The sequence below is a fragment of the Phascolarctos cinereus genome, unplaced genomic scaffold (assembly GCF_003287225.1).
Source record: "Phascolarctos cinereus isolate Bilbo 61053 unplaced genomic scaffold, phaCin_HiC Scaffold_7;HRSCAF=346, whole genome shotgun sequence".
NCBI lineage: Eukaryota > Metazoa > Chordata > Mammalia > Diprotodontia > Phascolarctidae > Phascolarctos > Phascolarctos cinereus.
The window spans coordinates 36884808-36903488 of NW_027556180.1; the positions used below are offsets into that span (position 1 = coordinate 36884808).

At 36.4% G+C, this 18681-nt stretch overlaps 1 protein-coding gene across 4 annotated transcripts in view; it reads left to right on the plus strand.

Moving 5' to 3' along the window:
- The window catches only part of NAALADL2 (N-acetylated alpha-linked acidic dipeptidase like 2), a 1446698-nt gene extending 1428229 nt beyond the window's left edge, over positions 1–18469 (plus strand). For all 4 annotated transcript variants that reach the window (XM_020980535.2, XM_078147179.1, XM_020980532.2 and 1 more), the window contains one exon: positions 9203–18469. In XM_020980535.2, the coding sequence (XP_020836194.1) occupies positions 9203–9401 (199 nt within the window). In that variant the 3' untranslated portion in view covers positions 9402–18469. The remainder of the gene's footprint in view (positions 1–9202) is intronic.
- Positions 18470–18681: the final 212 nt, after the last annotated feature.

Consider the following 18681-nt stretch of genomic DNA (forward strand, 5'->3'; position numbering starts at 1 on the left):
TCCCTTGTCTTTGTCTCAGAATCGTTTTTTGTTCTTTTCTTTCCTTCAGGGCTCGGTCAGAAGCCATCTCTTTTCTGAAACCTTCTTGATGCCCCAGCATCAATGCTCTTTAGCTCCTTTGTTATGCTTATCTGCTATATACCTGCCTACATGTCATATCCCCTCTTTTAAAGCTCCTTGAGGGCAATTACTGATTTATTTTTGTTTTTATATGCCTAGCACTATACCTGGTACATGTGGCTGTTGAATCATTTCAGTCGTGCCCAACTCTCCATGAACCCATTGCAGTTTTCTTGGCAAAGATGCTGGAGTGGTTTTCCATTTCCTTCTCCAGGTCATTTTACAGATGAGGCACTGAGGCAAACAGGGTTAAGTCGCTTGCCCAAGGTCATAGCAGGTAATTGTCTGAGGTCAGATTGGAACTCAGGTCCCCTTGACTCCAGGGCTGGCTCTCAATCCACTGGACCATTTAGCTGCTCCTGGTATAGTAAATACTTAATAAATGCTTGTTGTTAATCTCAATTGAGCTGTTGAGCTTCTATGGCCCTGTGTAATTAGAGATGAATGTCCAAGGCCTGGCTTTTATGGATTTGGGTCTGACCCTGATTTGTAACTCCAGAGATGGACAGAAAATAGAGGAAAGAAAAGGCACTTGGAATACTGAAATCAAAATACATTTAAAGTTTAGGTTCTGTGCCATCAGCGATATTTACACAAGGCCACTGACTCAAATGTTTTGGTCAAAAATGCTGATCTACAGAGTAGCAAAAGAGACATGTTCAAGGGCAAGAATGTATTTATAAGTCTCCTAGGTTTCAGACGGATCACCCTAAAAGTGGCTACAGTTAATACTGGGTGTTTAAATTTTAGCTGCATTATGTAGCTATCAATTCTCTTTACAAAGAGCTGCCCCAGTCAGTTTTGCTGAACCAGCTCAACTGTTCCATACACTATCCAATGAGAGCTGAAGCCTACAAATGAAACAAGAACAAGAAAGAAGCCTATAAATGAATGTATGGGGGATAGGGAAGGGAGAGGGTGTGAAAACTCCAAGGAGCAATTCAAACTGATTTGGTTGCTGACTTCTCCATGTTTATTAAAGATGTGTTGGTGTTTTAACCCCTGAAGCAACACCTGCAACCTTGGTTTGGAGAGATCTCCTATAAACTCATTTTCAGTTTGGGATATCAAACTGTAGGTGTACTGGATTCATTTAATAAAAATGTGTTGGAGTAGATAGGATTTAGGTCACTGACATCTTCCCTCAAACACATAGCTGTGTGCAAAATTGCAACAAGCAATTTTTGTGCCTAGGGTAAGTAGCTTAAAACAAACAAACAAACAAACATGTCCAGGCATTCAACATGAAAGGTGCTCTCCAATATTACCGACTAGGCCAAGAGATGGTGGGAGTATTGTCAGGGAAGGAGCATCTTTGAGGTGTAGCCCCTTCGAAGAAGAAATGTGCTTTTTGCTGGTTTCTTATCTCTCTTCCCTCTAGTTGCATTTCTTCATATTCACCTTTTTTGGGAAGCATATTGAACAATAGTACTTGCCTAATGCTTTAACTTTTTCCAATAAAAATGTTTCTAAAACTCAGAAAGGTAAGGAAATATGGACCAATGAAACATTTTACACCCAAGAGACATTTGTAATCCTTCCAGTGGAAGGAAAGTTGGATAAGAATAAGAAATAAAATGATATAATGAGCTCTCTCATAAGATCTCCAAGTACAGGAATTCATTCCATATAACTAAAGAGGCAAAATAGCTTGTGGTATAGGGATAAGTAATTGAAAAAGATAAGATTCTTGGGGAAAATTGGTAGACAAAATTACACTTGTCACAAAAATTTAGAGAACCGATATTTATGTGATTCCCTGTTTGTCTTCCAGGAATCACAATACGTTGAGGTGAGGTGATCTATTTCACCATCATAATGTTCCGGTGAGGCTTAAATTACATCAAATGCCCAAATGAAGGTGTTATCTTCTGCTGTCACTTGTAGTCACCAAGTTCCTCAGGCTTATGCTGATTTGTACTCTGGTTGGGTGACAATGGGAATGATTATTTATCTTTCATAAGTGTTTGCCACCAACCTACTCCTTAAATCACAGACCATATGGAAAATGTGTTTATCTCCTTGTAGAGTTTCACAACCCAAGTAAATGATCCATTTCTATTCACATGGCTTGTTTAGAGGCATTTAGAAAATATGTTATTGGGTTGTTTACTAGTTAGAGAAAGCACATTCTGGTGATTGCCCAAACCAGGTCTGTTATTGTCATTGGAGAAATTGATATGTGTGTTTTTTCTACTTGATCAAAACCACTATTGCAGTTGTTTTTGTTGTTTTGTGATCTCAACATTCTTGTCTTTTTCTTCATCATCATTTTTTCTCTAGATCATTTCTAGCAATCTATATAAATATATGAGTCTGAGCTCATGATTAAATGAATTGGCATTAAGAAACTAGTTCTGTAACCTTTATGAATGTGGATTATTAATACTGCCTTTTCATTAAATAGGATATTAATAATATTTAACATTTAATAATCACATTATACATACATGATTCTGTGTTCCATAGCGGCTATTAATCCCATTAAAAGTTGGAGAGATTTTTATCAATCCTATGCTCATTAAACATTTCCCTGAGACTGTCCTTCAATGTCCTACGTTGCCTTCAGCCATTTGAATAGCAGTCCTAACAGGGAGCGTTATCCCATTGCTTTTCCTCAAGGTAAGTATTCTGAGCTTAAAGGGCAGAGAGTGACTGATGCAGTTTTTTAAACAGTACCTTGTGTTATTGAAGTGTGTAGTCAATTTTACATGAGAATTATTGACAGTAAAACTTAAAAAGAGAAACTGGAGGGACCAAATTATATCCAACAATGAAATAGGCTTAATATTTCTATTTTATTCGTTGAACTAAAAACACAAGGGAAATGAGATGTTTACAAATAATGTTCAATAAAAAGATTAAAATGTGTTTTAATGCTTATTGACCTTTATATTAAGCCTGTAAGTACTCTTTGCCCCCACCCCCACATGCTAAACCTGGTTTTCTCTGAACATATCACTTTATGAGATGTAGACTTCCACTGCTTATTCTAAGTGTCTGATTATCTGTACATCATTCCCTCACCTATCAGAAGATTCTGATAGCATCCACAGCAGAGTGTCTCTTGCCATCATCTTTATGAGAATACTTCTGGATTAAAGAATGAAAAAATAGAAGAGAATGTGAAACATCTCCTAAGAAAAACAACTGATCTGGAGAACAGATCAAGAAGAGAAAACAGAAGACTAATTAGACTACCTGAAAGCTATGATCAAAAAAGAATCTTGATACAATGATAAAGAAATAATTAAAGAAAATTGTCCTGAAGCATTAGAACAGGAGGGGAAAGTAGAAATAGAAAAGATTCAGTGATCACCACCTGAAAGAGATCCTATGAGGAAAACACATAGGAATATTATAGTCAAATTCTGAAACCTCCAGCTCAAGGATAAAGTATTATAAACAACAAGAAAAAACACAGTTTTAATATGGCAGTGCCACCATTAGAATCACCCAAGACCTAGAAGAAGTGACACTTAAAAGACTGCAGGTCTTGGAACACTATATATTGAAGAGCAAAAGAACTGAGGTTCTGGCCAAAAATATCATAACCAGCAAAGCTAAGTATGATCCTAAATGAAATAAAAGGATATTTAATGAACTGTCAGACTTTCAGGACTTTGTTTTTAAAAAATGGAACTTAAGAGAAGATTTGACATACATCAGCCAAGAGAAATCTAAGGTATATACCAAAGAGTAATTACAAGGAACTCAATAAGGACACTGTTTACTTTTCATGTATGTAAAATGTAAAACATATGTCTAAGATTGTTACTAGTAATTAGGTGGTTCTTAGGAAGATTGGGGTACACCTGAGTATGATATGATTTATAAAGTAAAAGTGTTTAGGAAAAGCTAAAAAGGGTAATTATTTTATGCAAATGAGGTGGGAGAGGAAGAACAGACACAGAGGAATTAGATGGGGGAGGAGGGCTGTTAGTTCTGGAAACCTTCTTTCATTTGGAATACACACACATACATACATATATATGTGTATGAATGTATAAAAGTCTTCCAAATTCAGAAAGAAATAAAACACTAAGGAGATAGAGAGAGGGAAGAGGATAAATAAGGGATCTCTAGAGGGGAGGGGGAGGGAATAGTTTAAAGGGGGGCTATAGAAGGATGTTTAGATTAATGGGAATGGGAGAACAGAGGGATCTGTGGAAGGGGGGGCAAGTTAAGTAATAGGAGGGCAAGATAGGAGGAAGAACTAAAGTAGAGGAGTTAGAAGGATTAGGAAATAAGAGAAATGCACAAATATAAAAACAAGGATCAGAAGTAGAATTTGTTAAAGAAAGTATATGTCTATACATGTATGTATATATGTGTATATCTGTATCTATATGTAAATATATCTGTGCTTAATTGTATCCTTGGGGGAGGTATAAGGGGGAAAAAAGAACAACATAAAAAGTGCTCAGTAGAGAACAAAAGAAAACTAACAAGGAAACAAATAAAAGATGGAGAGCTCTCAACACAATGAGCAGACTTTCTTGAAATGGAAATTTATTGCTATGTATGTTGAATTCTCTCACATTCTGCTGTGCATGTGACATGCTTTATTTTTTCTTTTCTTATTTTGGATTTAAGTTTTAATATTTAAGTTTATAATGTTTCTTTTTTCTTTTCTTATTGTGTATTTAAGTTTCAGTAGTGAGAGAGAGAGAGAGAGAGAGAGAGAGAGAGAGAGAGAGAGAGAGAGAGAGAGAGAGAGAGGGAGAGAGAGAATATCCCTTGAATTTGGATTACCAATCTGGAGTTGCTACTAGATGGGTCAGAAAATTAGGTTACTAATGGAGTGCCTAGACTACTTTTCTTTCTTTGATGTTCTTTTCCTTCTATCAAATGTGTTCATCTCAAAACATTTAAAGGAGTGCTCAAAAAAAAGCCCTTCATCATTTTGATTTGTCATAAAAAAACCTCTTAGTAAAGATTTAAGGTAATTACAGTCTTCTTGAATTATGCTAATAAACCCATTTGCTTTCTGTTATTTCCTATAGGGCTCCTTCTGAGGAATTTTCTGTTATCTTTATGAAAAATTTGGAAAAAAGATTTTCATTGATAATTTTGATCATGGGAATTTGACTAATAATGGTTATTCAAATACATTTATAACTAGAAAAAGCATTCAGCAAGGCTCAATAAAGCATTTACGAGGTACAAGGCACCATCCTAGGTATGAAGCGAGACACACACACACACACACACACACACACACACAACTGAAGCAGTACCTGTTTTCAAGAAGCTTATATTCTGTTGGAAGGAGAGTACATGAACACAGATAAATGAAACCAAAGTAACGAAAAATAACATGGAGGATAGGAGATATTATTATCTTAGAATAAGGTGAGGAAATCAGGAAAATTCTCAATCCTTATGATACATAATGGATTTGGGACCTTAGGCGAGTTACAGGATCATAGATTTAGACCTAACAGGGACCTCTGGGGTGTTGTTGTTGCTAGTAACCACAGGAATAAGAAAACAACAGCGAGCCCTCAGGTGGTGCCTCAAGGTTTTCAACCTCCCTTGATCATCACAACTACCCTGTTAGGTAAGAGCTGTGATTGTCTCCGTTTTACAGATGAGCAAGCCCAAAGCTGAGAATGATTAAATTCTTTTCCCTAGGACATGCAGCTAATAATGTCTGAGGCAGGATTTGAACTCCGGTGTACCTGACTCTACATCCAGCGCTTAATTCATGGTGCCATCTAACTGTCTTGATGTTTTATAAATGAGATGAAGAAATAAACACAGGGAAGATAAATGACTTGCCCAAAGTCACAGCAGTTAGCATAAGAACCCATTTAAAACCAGGTTCTCTGACTCTAGAGCCTGTTCTACTGCACCAGCTACTCTGAGCCTCACTTTCCTACCTTTAAAATTGAGACAATAAAACCTGTAGTGCCTGCCACTCAAGGTTATTGTAAAATTCAAATGTGATCTCATGTGGAGGTTGGCTTGCAAACTTTAAAAGCACCAAATAAATGATCTAGCACTTTGCAGTTAGCACTTTGCCCACATGATCTCATCAGAAACTCAAAATAACTTTACAAAGTAAGGTGTATTGTATCACTGTGCCCATTTTACATAAGAGGAAACCAAGGATCAGAGAAGACATTGTCACTTTTTGGTGTCCAGGAAAGAGTTTAAGCCCATATCATCCCAATACCAAGTCATTCAGCTTGTCAGGTGCCAATCTGCAACTTATCATCTTAGATGTTTGGGGCCACCGAACAGTTAAGTAATTTGCTATTGGTCATGTAACAGGTATGTGTCAGACATAGGACTTGAGCATAGGTCTTCTTCCTTTCAAAATTATATCTCTATTCACTATGCCACACTGCTTTTTTTTTTTTTGGAGGGGGGCATAATAGTGCATACTCTAATGCTTATTTGGATATGGAAAAGGAGTGCAGAGTGGAAACAGTGGAATGGAAATGGTTTTGGGATTGTTCTTGTCTCCTACCAATCATCTCATTTGAATAATTCAAGCCTAATTATATCTCTCTACTAGTTGGTATGTATGCCTTTTGAAGAAAAAAAACCCAACATTTTACTTGAAAAGATTTGGTTTTAATAATAATTTCTTTCTTCATAAAACAGTTAAATGTTCTGTGTTTCTTATACCAGGAATGCAGGGCTGGTTCAATATTAGGAAAACTATCAGCAAAATTGAGCATATCAACACCAAAACCAACAGAAACCACATGATCATCTCAATAGATGCAGAAAAGGCTTTTCACAAAATACAACACCTATTCCTATTAAAAACACTAGAAAGCATAGGTATGAATGGAGTCTTCCTTAAAACAATAAATAGCATCTATCTAAAACCTTCAGCAAGCATAATATGTAATGGGGACAAACTAGAAGCATTTCCAATAAGATTGGGGGTGAAACGAGGATGTCCATTATCACCACTGTTATTCAGTATTGTACTGGAAACATTAGCTTTAGCAATAAGAGAAGAAAAAGAAATTGAAGGCATTAGAATAGGCAAAGAAGAAACAAAGCTATCACTCTTTTCAGATGATATGATCATATACTTAGAGAATCAAGTAAAAAACTACTTGAAATAATAAACAACTTTAGCAAAGTTGCAGGCTATAAAATAAACCCACATAAATCATCGGCATTTCCATATATTACCAACAAAGCCCAACAGCAAGAGATAGGAAGAGAAATTCCATTTAAGCTTACTGTAGACATTATAAAATATTTGGAGTCTACCTCCCAAACAAACCCAGGAACTCTATGAACACAATTACAAAACACTTTTCACACAAATAAAATCAGATCTAAATAATTGGAAAAATCAGTTGCTCATGGAGGCCGAGCTAATATAATAAAAATGACAATCTACCTAAGCTAATTTACTTATTCAGTGCCATACCAATCAAACTACCAAAAAATTATTTTATAGAGTTAGAAAAATAATAACAAGATTCATTTGGAAGAACAAAATTCCAGAATATCAAGGGAACTAATGAAAAGAAATGCAGGGAAGGTGGCCTAGCAATTCCAGATATTAAACTGTATTATAAAGCAGCAATCATCAAAACTGCTTGGTACTGGCTAAGAAATAGAGTGGATCAGTGGAAGGTTAAATATGCAAGACACAGTAGTCAATGACTATAGTAATCTATTATTTGATAAACCCAAAGACAGCTTCTGGGATAAGAACCCACTCTTTGAAAAAAACTGCTAGGAAAACTGGAAAAGAGTATGGCAGAAACTAGGCATAGACCCAAATCTCACACCATATACCAAAATAAAGTCAAAATGGGTTCATGATTTAGATATAAAGGCTGATACTATAAGCAGACTGGAGAACAAGGAATAGTTTACCTATCAGATCTATGGAGAACAGAAGAATTCATGACCAAACAGGAGAGAGAACATTAAAAAAGCAAATGATAATTTTGATTACATTAAATTGAAAAGTTTTTGCACAAACAAAGCCAATGCAACTAAGATTAGAAGGAAGGTAGAAAATTGGGAAAGAATTTTTACAACCAGTCTCTCTGATAAGGCCTCATTTCTAAAATATATAGAGAATTAAGTCAAATTTATAAGAACAAGCCATTCCCCAATTGCTAAATGGTCAAAGGATATGAACAGACAGTTCTCAGATGAAGAAATTAAAGCCATCTATAGCCATATGAAAAAATGCTCTAAATCATCATTGAATAGAGAAATGCAAATCAAAACAACTCTGAGGTACCACATCACATCTATCAGATTGGCCAACATGACAAAACAAGAAAATGATAAACGTTGGAGAAGATGTGGGAAAATTGGAACACTAATGTATTGTTGGTGGAGTTGTGAAATGATTCAATCATTTTGGAGAACAATTTGGAACTATGCCCAAAGGGCTATAAAAATGTGCATACCCTTTGATCCAGCAATAGCACTTCTAGGGCTATATCCCAAAGAGATCAAAGAAATGGGAAAAGGACCCACATGTACAAAAATATTCATAGCAGCTCTTTTTGTGGTGGCAAAGAATTGGAAATTGAGAGGATGCCCATTAATTGGGGAATGGCTCAGCAAGTTGTGGTATATGAATGTAATGGAATACTATTGTGCTATAAGAAATGATGAACAGGCTGACTTCAGAAAAACTGGAAAGACTTATACGGTCTGATGCTGAGTGAAATGAGCAGAACAACAACAGCCATGTTGCGCGATGACTAATATTGATAAACTTAACCCTTCCCAACAATACAAGGATCTAAGACATCTGATCCAGAGGCCTCATGATTGAAAATGTTATCCACATCCAGAGAAAGAACTTTGAAAGTTGAATTGCTATTTTTTTCTCTTCTGTTGAGTTTTGCTTCCTCTTTCTGATAGTTCCTCCTACTGGTTTTAATTTTTACTTACAGCACCACTAAAGCGAAAATATTTAATAGGAATGTAAATGTATAGCCTACATCAGATTGTGTGCTGTCTTGGGGAGAAAAATTTTAAACTCAAAAGCATATGGAAGTGATTATTAATAAATCAAAATAAATTAATAAAATTTTTAAAAAATATTTTAAAAATGTTCTGTGCTTCTCTTCAGAAACATTCTGTACAGGCTGGATGAGAAGACCCACCAATTTTCCATACTCCATGAAGCTTGGGAGCATGAAAAGTTACATCTGTCAAATGAGACCCTTCGAGCAGCCCTGTCCAAGGTGCTGAACAGCATCAATTCAGCTCAGGTTTACTTCAAAGCAGGACTTGATCTGTTCGAGAGTGGCTTGTTGGGAAAGAACTGAGAAAAGTCTCAGCATTAAAAAAGTTTGTTTACAATTCAACAAGCAAAATCTCTATTCTGACCAGGATTTCTGTGAGGTTGAAGGCTTTTTTTCAATAGGTTTTCAACTGTTGTCTAAATGAACTATTATGTGTTTAAAAATGTACATGAAAAAGAGCCTTTTGCACATTTAATATTTTTCATACGTCTACATTTTGAAATGTGTAAGAGCAAGTTATAGGATTAACCATTAAGATTTATCTTTTAGAAAGAAATCTGCTGTATTTTTATATATGTATTGAAAAAATGCTATGTTTTGGGGAATGAAGCCCAAAAAGTTCTGGACAATCTTTGCTCCTGTGGATGAAACACATAGGAATGTTATTTATCGCCTATATGTAAGCACTATTACTGACCCGGTTTCTAAAATAGAAATGGAAAATTGATAAAGTTGCAGTTTAATTTCAATGGTAAGTGTTTTTTATGAAGAATTCAGCTGTTTTGACTGAGTAACCAGTTGACCAAAAACTCCTTTGAATGTTTCTGTTTGTGAAATGAAGTGCCTGATCTTAACACAAGTAGATGTAGTAATACACTGGTTACAAAACTATAGTTTTCAAATGTTACCAATCAAAGAGCCATAAACAGTCCAGGAAAACTCGAGGTATATCTGTACAAAACAATTTAAAGGCAAATTTTCTCTGCTAAGGTATGTAGTGACTAGCTTTGAACCTCCTCATTTGTCTCAGTTGGGTTTGTAAGAATGTAAGGAAAGGTACAAATTGCTGAGACAGAAGGACATATGGGGATCCTGGATGGAACCACTGTAGCTTTAAACCAGGGCACCCTTAAAATGGACTGATTACTCAATGATCTTCTTTTCTGTAGCTTGAGCAACACTTGTTGTGAGGCATTTTCCCCAAGAACAAGTCAGAAGCATTTTTACAGAAATGAAGACCAAGTTTCTCTTTGAAAACATAAATGTTTTAGAAAGAAGAAAGTTACTCTCTCCATCACTGAAGAAAAGCAGGTCTTTGAGAATGAACATGGTTGTTCTGACCCCGTGGAAATTTTATTAATGTTTAATGAAGTAAACCTTGATAGTGGTTCCTCTAACCCCATCTGACCTCCTTAATGGTAGTGTTAGGTGCTGATGACTCCAAATATTGCTCTGGACAGGAGAATGTAATTTAGGGTACAGTGGCTCTGGTACTAGCTCAGTAAGGGAAATGGATTGGTTTTATAGTTAGGGTTTATCTTTCCTCGCACACCCCCTTCCATCCTTTTAGAGCAACTTCCACTTTGAACTAATGTAGGAAAAGCAATTTTATAGACTGATCTGGCTATAGATGAGCATAACATCTCCTAAATCTACTGTCCTCCATAATCCTTATCAGGTAACATTTTAAACCTCTATAGTATTCTCCAAGTCTATTTGAAAACTGTATTTCTGATATCAGATAAACTGATTACAGTTGAAAATCCTATTTTCAATCTATTTCATGTCAATTTCTTATGCCTAATGAAATACCTTTGTTTCATATGTCACTATATATCAGATATCCAAGTCTCAGATTTTCTAGTCTAGCATTTGGTTGAGGTCATATTCTTGGAAGCCTGTAGATTTTGATTTTCTAGTCTTCAGTTTGATTTTTCCATTATTTTTAGATTAAAAAAAAAAACTACACCAGGAGATAAAGCTTAGTCTCAACCACAGTTGAAAGTGTAAACAAAGGTTAATGAGTATCAATTGGTTGAATGATATGGATCAAGATGTCATTTTCATAAGCAGTCTTTATATAATAGGAAAAAAAATAAATTTCAACCAACATTTATTAAAAGCCTACTATGTGCAAAGACACTTGAAATGTAGACAAAAATGGAATAAACTGTCTTTAAGGAGTTTAGAATCTACTGGGGAAATATAGAATTTGAGGCAATTAGTTGAATAATTCAATCCTGAAAAGGCAATTTCAATGTGAATTATCCCAGTGGATCCACTTTATTTTAAGAATCACTTCCTCCCTGCAAAAGGTTTTCTAAATGTGCTCCTTTTAAAATGTTTGTTTCCGTTATATTGGAGGATTTTTCCATTGGAAAGACCTGGAGCCTCACCAAGTCAGGTTCCCTCCTTATATTATCTTCAGTTCCTTCTCTTGCTCTTCCATGATAAACATTACAGCACAAGGGGAGAGACAAACTCAGGACACCTGGGGCCAAACAGCATTGAACATTTTGGAAACACTCTCTTTGTGCAGGTATTTCTTAAATATTTAATCAGGTTTCAGGGCAAACCTTCCTAGGCTTTCTATACGGAAGCAGTTTTTTGTTTGTTTTGTTTTCATGTTGAAAATCTCTCCCACTCTGGACTCATCTCTAAATAAATGTGTTATTCCTTCAAAGCATCTCCAGTAGAAAAACATCTACTTTTTGAAAATAAGGGTCACCTACCCCTCCAAATAAAAGAGGACATAGGCAGAATAACCTGAATATAACCTATATTATCCTTCAAAATTCTTATGGTGTTCAGTATTTGAATGTAGGCTATTAATTATGAATGAAGAGCATGATTTTTATTGGTCCATTTAAGAGAATTCATGAAAAAATTTAACTGTGATTAAGCAAGATGCCAAACTGTAATATGAAATCTACAAAAGATCTTTCTTTAAGTATAGCAAAACTCTTAACCAGCAGTGTTATTGCCACACCATGCTCAGGGGTCTACCACTTTGATTTTATTTGATCTTCTGTGTGTGTGTGTATGTGTGTGTGTGTGTGGTCTACAGAAACAAGAGGACTGATAACTTGGACACATTAAGAAAATAATGGGAGTTAGGTTTTCTCCATTAACTGGAAATGGCTCTAGTGGCCTCTCGAATATGAAGTTCTTGTCTTCCCCTTAGCTCTGATACAGGATGGGCTCCAAGCACAACTCCACCAATTCAGCCACATAAAGACATTACAAAATGACAGAGCTCAGAGATGTCTTTCCCTAGGATTTTGTAAGGTAGACTTCCCAGGTTTCTATACCTGTGCATTGAGTCATCAGTTCTGGATCTACAATGAATTGCAATAGTCTCTGCTCCAATCCCCTTTCTTTAAGTAAGATGTAATCCTATTTTTACAGATGGGACAACTGAGGCCAGAAAGATGGATGTGTTCAGTCATAAACTTAGTGGTGAAATCTAGAATTCAGATCTCCTGCTTCTCATGCTACTCTATCTGCCAGAGGAGCAAAGGATATCCCTCCCATAGAGTTCTTTACTTTTGTGTATTCAGCCATTCTACAACTGTGGAGCACAGCTGGGCTGCTGCTTCAGATGGTGGCAAGCTCTTTGTCTTTAGCCAGGCACTCACACAGCTACCTCCAGAGAATTCATATGAGGGCCATGTAAAAGATGTATGCTAAAAAGGGCACATTGCTACTGCCCTACCAATTGGGAAGGGGAAAATTGAGCTAAGGACTTTCATGTTAGAGCAAGTTGGCTCAATATTATCATGACCATCTAAATTACTTTTGCTTCACATCCTTATGCATGTATTATTTAGTGACATGGATAAGAGAGTTACATTGCTAGAATATCAAACAGTACTCAAGGCTCGGGGCTGACACATTCTCAGTGGCAACATGTTGTTTTGAAAAGAATAATGGGCATAGTTAGTCAAGGACTATCTTTAGTCCAATCTTTCTGACATGGTCATTACCTAAGGTGATCGAACAGCAAAGAAAAGAGGCAGCTCGCATGTTCCTGGTATTTGATTAGTAACAGATAGATAATGAATTCTCAGCTTCATCCTATACACACACACACACACACACACACACACACAGCAACTCACAGATGTAAATGTAAGCAAATAGATGTTCCTCTAACAGCTCAGTGCCACAAATTTACAAATAATAGATGAATAAGATGAAACAAGCAGTCACAAAACATTCCCCACACAATGCTGATTGACCCTCAATCTCAGAAAACAGGTTCCCAATCCTAGTTTGTAATGCCAGTACTCACATGCTCCTGCAGATCTATATTCTCCATCTGGGACTTCTTTTTAATGATGTGGATCACAACCCACCCATGCCTAGCCATCCTCTGCAGCTCTGGTTCATGTCTTCCCATTAGTTCACCACTGGCAGTCCACTCAACGTGCCAAAGGCATTTGTCCTTTTGCAAAGATACCAAGGCATGGGGGGGGGGTGTTAAGAATAGTTCATCAATTATCTCCTGTTCTTATTGTGCGACCAGTCTATCTTCTTTTTTGTTCCTACATTTTTGATGGTATCTCTTATTCCAGTTCTCCATAGTTCCCTGTTTGTGATAACCCACATGTGCCTTTCCATTGTCCCTCAAATGATATGCATTTTCATTTCTCCAGAGTCCATAGTGTTCTATGACTCTTAGAACTATGAAAGGCAGTTTTACAGCATTCTAGTTTTTCAAAGTCCTAGACAGGCACAAACATTTTGATCCTCTTTAATGTCTGAAATAGGTTTATGTCCATCTTGTTGTTGTTATTGTCGTTGTTGCTTAAGAAGGGGATCTTTTACACTGACCATTTAGTTGGAGGATATGTCTGTAGGGCCAAAGAATGGATGTAACCCCATCACAATTGCTATTCAGGACAGATTGTAACCAAACCAACGGTGAATGTGTTCAATTCATCTTCTTTAGCAAAAACCAATGAAGAAATTTTTTGCAATAGAAAGATGCCTTCAAATAAGATTCTTTAGATCCAATTCCAAAATTTTTGCCTCAAATTCCACTTTACCCTGAATTAATTACTTTAGACATTAAAATTCTGCCCCGTTGTACAATATTACATTCTGGCATGCCACAGCATAATTCTTTACTTCTGAGCTTTGAGATCTACAATATCATCAAGGTGGCATGAAATCATCCACTTCTGATCCATTGAAGCATGCCAAAGGTCTTGCCTTAATAGGCAGTCCTCATGAGTTGTGATTGAAAACAAAATTGGCATCTGGTGCCCAGCTCCCTAGAGAGAAAGAGGCACTGTCCTTAGTTAGCTAGGTTGGGACTTAGATGACAGGTCAGAACTTGAAGCCCTACCAGTGTGGTAACACTAGCCAGAGCTTGTGTTCTTTAAGAATTCAGAGTCACCTCCATGCTACCATTAGACACTGGACCAGGGTTTTATAGTAGGCATCAATATAGTAATATGGTCCATTTAAAAATGCTTCAATCACACTTTCAACTAACATAAAGAAATAGATTTAAAATCACTATCACATGAAATACAGTAAAAGAGATCAAAACTTTACTTTGGCTATGATATGGAATTATAGAGTATCAGAGTGGGAAGGTATCTCAAAGATCATGCAGTCCAATCCATACCTGTAACCTGAAATTCCTTTTACAACATCTCTGATAAGTGTATATTCATCCTTAGCTAGAATACTTTTTGTGATGGGGAATTCACTACCCACCAAGGGAGGTAATTCCATATTTAGGCAACTCTGATTTTTTTAGGAAGTTTAAGCAATCAGTCAAGCACGTATTTGCAGGCCTGGTGATCTTTCTGCTATAGATCACATTGAAACAAAACAAAAGAAAAGGGAAGAAAAAGACTGGATTTTAAGTCAGAAAACCTGGGTTCAGATTCTGCCTCTGTTGCTTTCTACTCATGAACTCACTTAATTTCTGTGTCCCTCAGTTTCATCTTCTGTAAAATAGAGTTGTGCAGGAGCTCTTTTAAGTCCCATCTAACTCTAAATCTATAATCCTATGATCCTGTGAACTTCATGTCATCACATTGTAGGCACATTGAAGAGGAAAACTGAAGCAACTATTGGGGAGAACAAACAGCAAGCCAGCTGTAAAAGTGAATCAGTGTTTATTGCAGCAATTGAAATTGCAAGCTTTAGAAAAAGTTCATCAGAATCTAGTATTCTGAAGGCTATGGGAAAGCCTTCACAGAGTTCTAAGCACGCCATTAAGTACAAATGCGTTTCAGTTAAGTATCATGTGCCTATGTAATTGAGAATTTCAATTGGCTTGAATTTGAATGAAAAATAGCAACAAAGGAACAGGAAAAGAAAAATCAAGGCTTTTCAGCCATCCTTGGTCATCTTCAAGCATGCTCTTCCACTCTATGACTTTTCTTTTGCCTCCCCCCCTCCCCGCCGCCCCCTACCCGTTTCTATCATGCAGCAATCGGACTTGCAATTTTATACATGCATATATAACACACTTATTTAAAAATATGTGCGTGTGCATGCTACTCACACAGTATGTGTATGTGTATGCATACATATATGCATTTATTTTCCAGGAGGCAGTTTTGGCATTTATGCATCTTAACAATCAATTGATCTGGTATCCAGCCAAAATTCATTGTCCCCACTCTCATTCATACACATCCATTCAATGAAAAATATGTTCTGTATATTTTTTTAAACTCCTTTTTCTATAAGTCCCAACTCCATTTGCAAGCACAGGGCTGCTTTACTGTAAATCCTAAGCTTCACGTATACTTCTCTAAAGAAGGAGTATTCATTCTCTTATTTGGATTGCAGAGTATAGCTGAATACTCTTAACCTTAATTAATGGAATCAATTTAGGGGACAATTCCAGTCAGGAAAGCTTCAGGTAATGCTTAGTGTCAAATGAGGTTTTTTTTTTTTGAGGGGGGCTCAGTTATCCAGATAAATACACTTACTGTAAGGAAGATCAATCATACAATCAATCAGCCAATCATCAAGTATTTACTAAGCTGGGAACACAAAGACAAAAATAAAACAATCCTGGTCCTCAAGGATCTTAGGTTCCATCGTTCTGTTTAATACCAAATTAAGGATAGAGAAAGGTGAACTTTGTATATGACCATGAGTAGCATCTCTGTAGATAAGTAATAAAAAGGGGCTGGTTTTGTAAACAGAAGAACTGACTCTCGCTGCTTGGGTGGCTTTGATGAAGTCCCTTCCCTTCTCTACACATTAGCTCCTTCATCTGTCAGATGAGACGGGGGAGACCAGATGACCTCTAAAATCCCTTTCACATGTAGTTAAGATTCCCCTGGAAAACAGTGGAGTCAACGAGAGAACTGCATTCCGAAGCCATGTGATGACTTAACGTAACAAACACTTAGAGGAGCTATTCTTGTAGGGTTGCAGAATCTTGTTTTGCTGGGGCTGATTAAGATACACCCATTCAATCCTGGAGGATCAGACCGGTGCCTGTAGTAAGCCATATGTCATAGGCTATATTCCAGCAAGCTCAAGAGATGAATATCCAGTCATTATTATGAATTATTCTGTTGCATTGAGTTAATATGGCTCTTTTGTTCTAATTAAAGGACCAACTTGGCATCTGAATAGGAGCTTAGCCACTACAGTTAAAGTCTTGTGTTAATGAACTACATATTTTTTTCAATTAAAATGCCTAATTAGTTTATTATCTAGCAGGCTTAGTAAATAAGAATGCTCAGCTACTTCAAGAAGCTCCTTTCAATCCATCTTTATGCAGATAGCCAATAGTCCTGTCTTTTTATTCTAATTTAAATCTTGGTTTCACTTGCTATCTATTTCTGTTATTTCCTATGTATCTTCTAGATGAGCAAATCAGAATAAAGTGGTGGTTTGCAGAAGATCTCTCATTAGAAGAATGGCCTTTTTCAGTTTATCTGTTTCAAAGATGTGGGATGTTTTCATTCCAAAGTTTTTTGAAGTTGTTGGGAAAAGCAGTGTGGTATAGTGAGGAAGGCATTGATCCTAGTCAGAGATGCCTTGGAATCAAATCTTGGCTCTGTCATTTATTACCCATGTGACCTGGAGCAAGTTATCACTTAACCCCTTGGGCACTCAATTTACTCATTTGTAAAATAATGGTGTTAGACTTGGTGGACTTTATGATTCCTTCCAGCCTTACATCCGTGATCCTGTCTTTCCTGGGGAAGCTCGACACGAATGTGGTTAAAAGTAGTTCACCTGTTCACCCCCAAAGAGATTATAAATCATTTTGCTTTAGAGGTCCCAGTAGATTTCTCTTCATTCAATGGATATTCATGTGTGACAGGCAAAGGTTTAACAATACTTGTACCCAAAGCTCCAACCTTCCCCAGTGGGCTCTTACAGAGAATATGTGTGGACTTATTTTTAATAACAATAGAAAAAATCTTCCATAGTATTTGACTGTACCTGTTTTTTAAAGGCAGCCTGGCAAACTAAAGGAAAACCAGCCAGTAAAGTGGACGATTGCTTTGTGATATGTTTATATGCAATGATGATTTAAGCTTTTTGTTCATTATTTCAGTCATGTATGCAAACCCAACCTTTAAAGTGATGATTTAAACTTCAGATCATGAAAAAATACCCAGCAATACGATAATACACAAAAGAGTATAACAGTATACCAAAATGAGGGGGAAATCATGATAATATTAACCAAGGAAAATTCAAGCCCTATGTGTCTTTGTTCAGGTTAAATTCAGTTTCTTAAAAGCCTTCAAAGAGATGTCCAAATCTTTTCTTTGTGTGTGAATTTCCTAGTGTTGAACCCTACTGAAAACAGGTGGACTAGAGGTTGGAAGTGGGGCATCATTTCATATTTATAGTTTTTCATTACAGTCATTGTTGGTTGTATCTAAAATGGGTATGGACCCATAAAACCTGATAGCTAACTAGGTGCCTCTGAATATCTTATTAAAATTTAGGAGTTTATTTCTACCCTCCTATAATCTATTACTATTCACTGTTACAAACCTGAAGGAAAAAAATATGATGGATGGAGCAGTGAGATGATTTGATGCTTTCCACTCCAAGCCGAGGTGAGATCAAGCAAAAGAAATTCTACTTTTTACATCCAGCTCCCAAGACAACCTATAGCGTACCTGGAAAGGTACTTTGTAGTCTGGAATAGCAGAGAAAATGTGAGTAGGATGCCCATCCAGGTAGATGATAGGAAATTAATATGTTATACTTCAATCACATAATGATTTGCACACAAAGATAAGGAAGGCATCATATTTTCCCATACATTGGATATTGATTCAGAAATGAATATGTGTACAATGTAATGGTAAGGTTTAAAGTAAGCATTTTTTTTAAAAAAATTAAATGGAACAAAAATATTACTGGTGTGTTTGTGTTTTCTCTGATGTGACAGACATGTCAGCCTCTTATTCCGTGCATAAGCTAAAATAGCAATTGGGGTTTAAATTGAACAGAGTGTTCTTCCTGAGGAAACCAGAATGTACTAATATTAAAAATTAGTACTTCAGTGGTGTTTTAGAGTTTGCAAAACCCTTTACATCCATTGTCTCATTTGGGCCTCGTAACAACC